At 36.9% G+C, this 7235-nt stretch overlaps 1 protein-coding gene across 1 annotated transcript in view; it reads left to right on the forward strand.

Moving 5' to 3' along the window:
* SYNE1 (spectrin repeat containing nuclear envelope protein 1) overlaps positions 1-7235 on the forward strand; it is a 317817-nt gene that overhangs the window by 84262 nt on the left and 226320 nt on the right. Inside the window, exons 13-16 of the mRNA XM_026844552.1 lie at positions 1801-1908; positions 2705-2842; positions 4010-4223; positions 6644-6713. Of these exons, the coding sequence (XP_026700353.1) occupies positions 1801-1908; positions 2705-2842; positions 4010-4223; positions 6644-6713 (530 nt within the window). The remainder of the gene's footprint in view (positions 1-1800; positions 1909-2704; positions 2843-4009; positions 4224-6643; positions 6714-7235) is intronic.

Raw genomic sequence — 7235 nt, forward strand, 5'->3', positions numbered from 1 at the left:
AGTTATAATTTACATATTTGAGGCAGCTTTCAAAGAAAGGATCCATAATTGGCTCCTTTCCCAGGTTAGGATCTTTTCTTAAAATAAATTACTTTGTTTCTTAAATACAGTCAGTGGCTATTCTTTTTCGTCACATGGTCCAGTTTTTCTTCTCTCATGTAATGTTTGAGACTTAATCACTCGGTTTAGATAATTAACTCATATGATGTGGTGTTGCACTTGTTTATTGTAATATAGCAGTTTCCGACAACTTTTATAGTAATGTGGCTTCTTTTATTTCAAAGAGTAGCAGTGTGCCCAGGTGGCCAAGAAGGCCAATGGCATCCTGGCTTGTGTCAGCAATAGCGTGGCCAGCAGGGACAGGGAAGGGATCTGACCCCTGTCCTCGGCACTGGTGAGGCCGCCCCTCGATTCCTGTGTTCAGCTTTGGGCCCCTCACTACAAAAAGGACATTGAATGACTCGAGCGTGTCCAGAGAAGGGCAACGAAGCTGGTGCAGGGTCTGGAGCACAGGTCGTACGGGGAGCGGCTGAGGGCACTGGGGGTGTTTAGTCTGGAGAAGAGGAGGCTGAGGGGAGACCTCATCGCCCTCTACAGCTACCTGAGAGGAGGTTGCAGAGAGCTGGGGATGAGTCTCTTTAACCAAGTAACAAGTGATAGGACAAGAGGGAATGGCCTCAAGTTATGCCAGGGAAGGTTTAGACTGGATATTAGAAAGTATTTCTTTCCAGAAGGGGTTGTTAGGCATTGGAATGGGCTGCCCAGGGAGGTGGTGGAGTCCCCATCCCTGAGATGTTTGAGTCGGGTTTACATAGCACTGAGGGATGTGGTGTAGTTGGGAACTGTCAGTGTTAGGTTAATGGTTGGACTGGATGATCTTCAAGGTCTTTTCCAACCTAGACGAATCTGTGATTAACCACCAGCACTTATGGTTCATTGGCTGGAAATTTGAGACGGACACTTGTATCCTACTTGGTTAGCCTGCTTGCACAGTGCACAAGAAAACTTTCTGTTGTCTACTAACCTTCTCGTATAACATTCTCACAGACCTGAGATCTGTTAGTATTTCCTTTTCACTGCCAGGTCACTGAATTCTGCAGAGAACTTTGCAGCCTTGCGAAGCATCAGTGCCATGAGAGACTGAAGTGTTAAAGCAAAACTGTAAAACAAATATGCTCTTCTTCAAAGCCATAAAATGGCATGTAAGGAAAAGAAACTGAATATGACCTGGTTTTCTTTCTTTTAATTTTCCTTGTTAAAACATTCTCTATCCAAATATTATGCTGACTTCTAAACTTGTAGCTTGATGTCGAGTATTTCCCTGAAGTCACTCAGAATTATTTTTTTTTTCAGCAATAGCAGACTAGTTAATAAAATAGTGGTAAAAGATTATAAGTCCCCTCCTGTCTCAGCTCAATTAACTTTTACTGAAAATTGTCTCTACAAATATGTGAAAGACTGAAATTAGCTGTTGAGGTATATTTAAAGGACTTTGTGTTAATTTAACATCAGATGAGATCTGAAAGTAATATTTTGTGACACTGCAATGTCCCAAATTGTCATGATTTCACCACTGTAAGACTCATGTATAGATGCTGAGTTATTCTCTTGTACTCAGGAAGTGCTTTTCAGTTGGACCATATGAAGATAAAGTATGAGAGAATTGGGCCCATATGTTCCATTGGTTTCACTACAACTGATGAGCTTGACTTGCTAGAGATGTTAATTTCTGGACTCTCTCTGACACCTCTACTAATAGACTGCAATGAATTTTTTGTGTGTGGTTGTACTAAATCATAGAAGGAAGACAGACTGATGCTGAGAGACCTAAAAGTGTGGGCAGAACAATTTGAAAGAGACTTGACCCGAGCACAGATGGCAGAAACAAGCTTACAGGAGAAATACCAGGTAAGCAGTAGGGAAATTTTTGTATGATAAGACATTATTGTCATCACTATGTGTAACATGTACTGCAGTATTTTATGCAATCTGTATATATGCAAGTCAATATACTGTAGTTAAAAGAAATAATGATACAAACTGTCTTGCCTTTTATTGGTGGAGGAATTACAATGTCAGCTCCAGCTTTGCTGCGTAGAACAGTACACAGATGGTTTGCCTAACACACAGCTTTTTCTAGCAGTGTGAATAAGGACTGTCCTACTTAGAAGCAAGCATGTGTCTGTACAGTCCTTCCAGATTCTGCATGATAAAGCTCAGGTGGGAGGTATGACTGAAGGCTGGATGATGTGACAGGTGGAGAGGACAGGGCTTAGAGTTTAATTTCTAAGCCCTCAATCAAAGGTTAATGTCTAAATCAGCAATATAAATTTTGGCCTAAATTTTTGCCTGAAGCTTGAGTGCTCTCTAAAAGCAGCCACTGTCTGTCCCAAGTAGCATTTAATCCATTTGCTAGTTTATCTGATCAGTAATTATTTCCTTTCATATAGAGTTTAGGCATCTGATAAATTAAGGGAAATAAAAAAGTCCTACTTATATTTCCCTGAAGGATTCTACAGACCATTAAAACTTTTAACAAAATGCATTTCAATGTAAATGTACAAGTTTACTGCTACTCCTCTTTAGGAAGGATTAGGACTTCTCAGTACAAAATTGTCATAACTGTAGTACTCCATAAATGTTGAAGAGTTTAATTGTTTGACTATGTGCTACATTGATTAGATTTAATTTTCTCTGTGTGCAGTCATTTAAGCATTTCAGAGTACAATATGAGGTAAAAAGGAAACCGATTGAACTTGTAACCCAGTCATTAAGGAAAGATGGTAAATTATCACTTGATCAAGCTATCGTGAAGCAAGCATGGGACAGAGTTTCTTCCAGGGTAAGTTGAAAATTATTATACTATATTTTTTTTTATTAAATGAAAGATGAGAATTTAAAAAGTTTAGGCACCTCTTTGCTATTGATTTTGTTAGTAATTAGGAAATTAAAAATAGACCAAGTTTCTAGCACTGTTGAATTATTTTGCATTTGTTTTGAGAACATTTACTGCACTATCATTTTAATATTGCTCAAAGAAAATTTTTAATATTGCTTTCAGAAAAGGACTATACTTTGAGGTTTCCCTGTATATGAAAGTGTATTAACAGTGCTTAGCCAAGTTCAAAACATTGTTGATAAAGAGAAAGCATGCACAATACCCCTTTGAAATGAGGTTTTTTAATGTAAATTGCTAGTGATCTGAGAAATTCCAATATAGCATTTTTAATATAACTAAAACTTTTTCTATTTAATGCTAAATAGTGTACCAATAAATGAGTCTTTAATACTGTTTTTGACCTTGTTGCAATAGTAGTAAATTAGTGTTTGGGATAGTAATTTTGTAACAATTGAATGAAAAATCCCAGGCAAGTTATATTGTTTTCCTGAATAAGAAGTTATTAAATCGTTATTACTCAGTGTATATTCATGGGGGATTTTTATGTCATATGTTTAGTAGAGGATCTGTTTAAAAATATGCTGGACTTTTGACATAATTTTCATTATTTTTTCACTCATATACTGGGATTGCCAGTAAGACACAGCATTTTACTGCTATATTCTCGACTTCACAGTCCTTTGAGACTCATTTGCACTTTACACATAGAAAAAATGTTCAAAATAGAGATAAAAAGATTTTATGCAAAAGCACAAAATAAGTGACATTGTGTGCAAGAGTCTCACATCCCTTGCCGTGCCTATTAACTGATGAATTTCCAGATCTTTAGCTTGCCAGTTGTTCCAGTTTATATGTGATCGGTTCTGTAACTCAGTTACCATTCTGGAAGAGAAATACATAAATGAATCAGTCCTTATAGAGCTTTTTTTTTGCCTGTGAGAGTGCTATAATGTCAGAACTAATGTGAAGTAATATATATATGTTTATGTCTCAAACACACTCTATTATGTGGGATTGTTTCTTACAGTATAAAGTCAGATTTTTCTCAAGATACTTGTTTGTATAATTAAGCAAGAAAGGAAGTTCAATCCTCTTACTTTTATTTCCTAGCTACTTGACTGGCACATACACCTTGATAAATCTCTTCCTGCACCTTTGGGTACCATAGGTGCTTGGCTTTATAGAGCAGAGGCTGCTCTGAGAGAAGAAATTACTGTTCACCAAGCTCATGAGGAAACAGCGAATACAATACACCGGAAGCTTGAACAACATAAGGTAGATCTACATACATTCATTCTGTGCATTATAATTCCTTGTTTCCAAAGCTCTAAATGATCCATACTGTGTAAAGAAAGATTATTATTTCTACTTTCTGTGGGTGACATCATCTTGATGGTAGCTAAAGCTAGGTGTCTTTTAGTGATGATTTGAACTGTGATATCTGTATATCTTACAAGAAGTATTCAAAATGGCTTTTGAATGTTCCTGCTTCTATCTGAAAGATATCAGGTATTGATATTTTAATTGTTCCCCTATTCTATTATTTCTGCTAGGTAAAATTCCATAGGGACCTCAGAAGTTTGGTACATTGTTCTACCAATATAAACTTCTTAAGTGAAACAGGAAAGAGAGAGCAAACGTACTAAGTGTGCTGATAGTCTGTGCAGGTGATATGCACTGGGTAAAAGAATAGAACAAAGTGAATTTTCATAGTGTTGTGATGACAAATAGAATGAGAAGTCTCCTCTGCCATGGTAAACAGAAAACTTTTCCAGATGAATTTAAATAACTTTACCATTACTGTTTCCATGAGTCCAAGATCTCATTTAAAATCAGAACTGTGAGGTTTGTATGTGCATTTATGTAATATATATGAGAAAAATATAGACAGAAATTGTTGGTGAGATGATAAAAGAAACTTGAACCAGTAAATATGATAAAGGAAGAAGATGGTATAGAGAAGGCTGCATTTGCAGCAGTAAGGCTGTATTGGTTTATGTTGTTTGTTTTTTTTTCTCTTGCTACTGTTTTTAGACTTGTTTGTGGTTTTGTTATTTTTGTGTATAGGATATGGGTGGGGTTTTTTATTAACAAGTAATGCCATATAATGAAAAGCTGAGAAGTTTCATGGTCATTTTGGAACAGCTGTAACAGATTGATAGTTTATCTGGAAGATCAGTTGGGTCTTCTGATTACTCTTTATTAGAACAGTGGCAGCTCTTCTAGCTTGAGTGGTGGCTAATAAAATTTAGCCAAAACAATATCAAAATCTACGAGGAATGTTGTCTTTCAAGGTCTAGTCTCTTGTAATGCTGAATATCATTAGCTTTCTTACCATCAAATGTTTCAGGATTCTTAAGATTTGACATGTGTATAAAAAAAGTGAGTCAAACACGGTTTTGTTCTTATAATGTGAACACTGTCTTTTTGATACATTCATACAAAACACAAAAGAGTGTGTCCTAAACTGTGTTTTCTTTGCATCAGAAATGCTGTAGTGAGGGATTTCTATGATGACAAATAAACTTTGATTTAGGTTAGTCTGTGCCAGGGGAGTTTTCCCATGGGAGTGGGATGGGGAAGGCGTCAGGAGAAGCATGTGTAATTATATCTGTTCATGGAGTTTGTTTTGTCACTTAGATTTGCATTGATGAATCCTAATGTTCTATTGAATAGTATCAGAAATGCCTCAGTGTATTTTTTTCAGTCCATATTTCCTAGGAAGTTGGTGGGGTTTGTTATGGTTTTGTTTAGGTAACATCATCCCTTTTTCTGTATCTTTGTCTCATCTGACAATAGGTTATTTTAGTGAACTTTATGGCTAATTTGAAGCTAATACAAAATGTGCCAGCTTATTTGGACAAATCTTCATGGAATCAGGCAGACACTTAAGTTTGTTCTAGTTATTATTGCCACCAAGATCCAGAAATGAAGGACAAATGTCTGTGTTTCGTGAGAGTCACTTTGCAGAGCGGGATTTCACTTCCTGAGAATACTATATAAAAATTTACATGGGCTTCAAATTGATTTTCAATGATACTACTGGATTTTATTTTGACTTACCAAAATTAACAATGCATGTTAGGGTCATCCCATGTCTGGCAAGGTCTCAAATGCAGCTAGCCGAGATACTTGTTCCAAGTATTTTCTTTATGTGAGAGCATGTTAGTCACTGAATACCCTCTTTGGAGTTTTTGCCATGGTTGATTTTACCATGGCATCCCTTGCATCTGAGAAAGCTTAGTTCATTTCTATTCACACCAAGGTGTTGGGTGAAGTGGAAAACAATGAAAATATAGGTGGATTGATGGGGATGGTGGGACCATTTGGTGAGCTGAGCCAGTGAATTGCCATTCATTTCTGCTGTGCAAACACTGGGCATTGACTGGGGAGGAGCCCTTCCTTGGCACGTAGGAATAAATAGACATCTGTGATCAATACACAAGCCTGCATTTTGTTCCCTTTTTAGGTGAGAAAGGGGGACCTTTGTATGATTTCCTTTGCTAATAGACTTCTGAGCACTTTGTGACAGGAGCTGTGTGTATGCAGTAAAATACCTACTGTTCTGTGTCCTCTCAGCCACTGGGGGCTCGAAGTGTTATTGTTACAGTATCTCTTCAAAGACTAGTGCCAGTCATTCATTTTAATATGTAATCTCCAGGAAGCCGTTAGAAGCGGTGTTGCTTAGTTACAGTTGAAATGTGCTCTGCTGTAAGGTTTTTGCTGGTACAATTCTTATCACAGGAATACAGGTCGGGTACCACATTCATTCGTGTAAGATAGAGCAAGCGATCCTGAAACCTTTTGATGCTGAGTAAAAGTTTGCTAAATATCGGATATGTATTTATATAAGGAGCTGTGGATCTTCTGCCTATATATAGCAGAGTAGATTAGTTGCTGAAAATTTTGAGTCTGCTTAATAAAGGTTAGTATCTATTATAAAGATGTAAAGAGTAAATTTAGCAAGATTATGCTGTTGTGATGTTAGAGTATTCGCAGACTGCTTTTCAGGGATTATTTAATACAGTTAAGAGTTCTTGTTTTGTTAAACCTTTGCAGTGTATCTTCTGTTTTAAAATATTCCATAATTGTTAGACATAGCTTGAGCAGAGCATCTTATAAAGGGGTTCCCTATGTAAATGTTCAAGTTGATGTAAATGCTTTTGTGGTATGCATAATCTTGCATGCAAATGTGAGAGCATGATCAAATAGTTAACTACATTGAGTCATCAGTGCAGACTTAAAATTGTGCTTATTAGTTAGCCTACTGTGAGCCTTCTTTCTCTCTTTCTCTCCCACCCTGTGTCTGTCTGTCTCTCTCCCTTCTCCACCCCCC

The sequence above is a fragment of the Athene cunicularia genome, assembly GCF_003259725.1.
Source record: "Athene cunicularia isolate RWA chromosome 3 unlocalized genomic scaffold, athCun1 chr3_part1, whole genome shotgun sequence".
Lineage (NCBI taxonomy): Eukaryota > Metazoa > Chordata > Aves > Strigiformes > Strigidae > Athene > Athene cunicularia.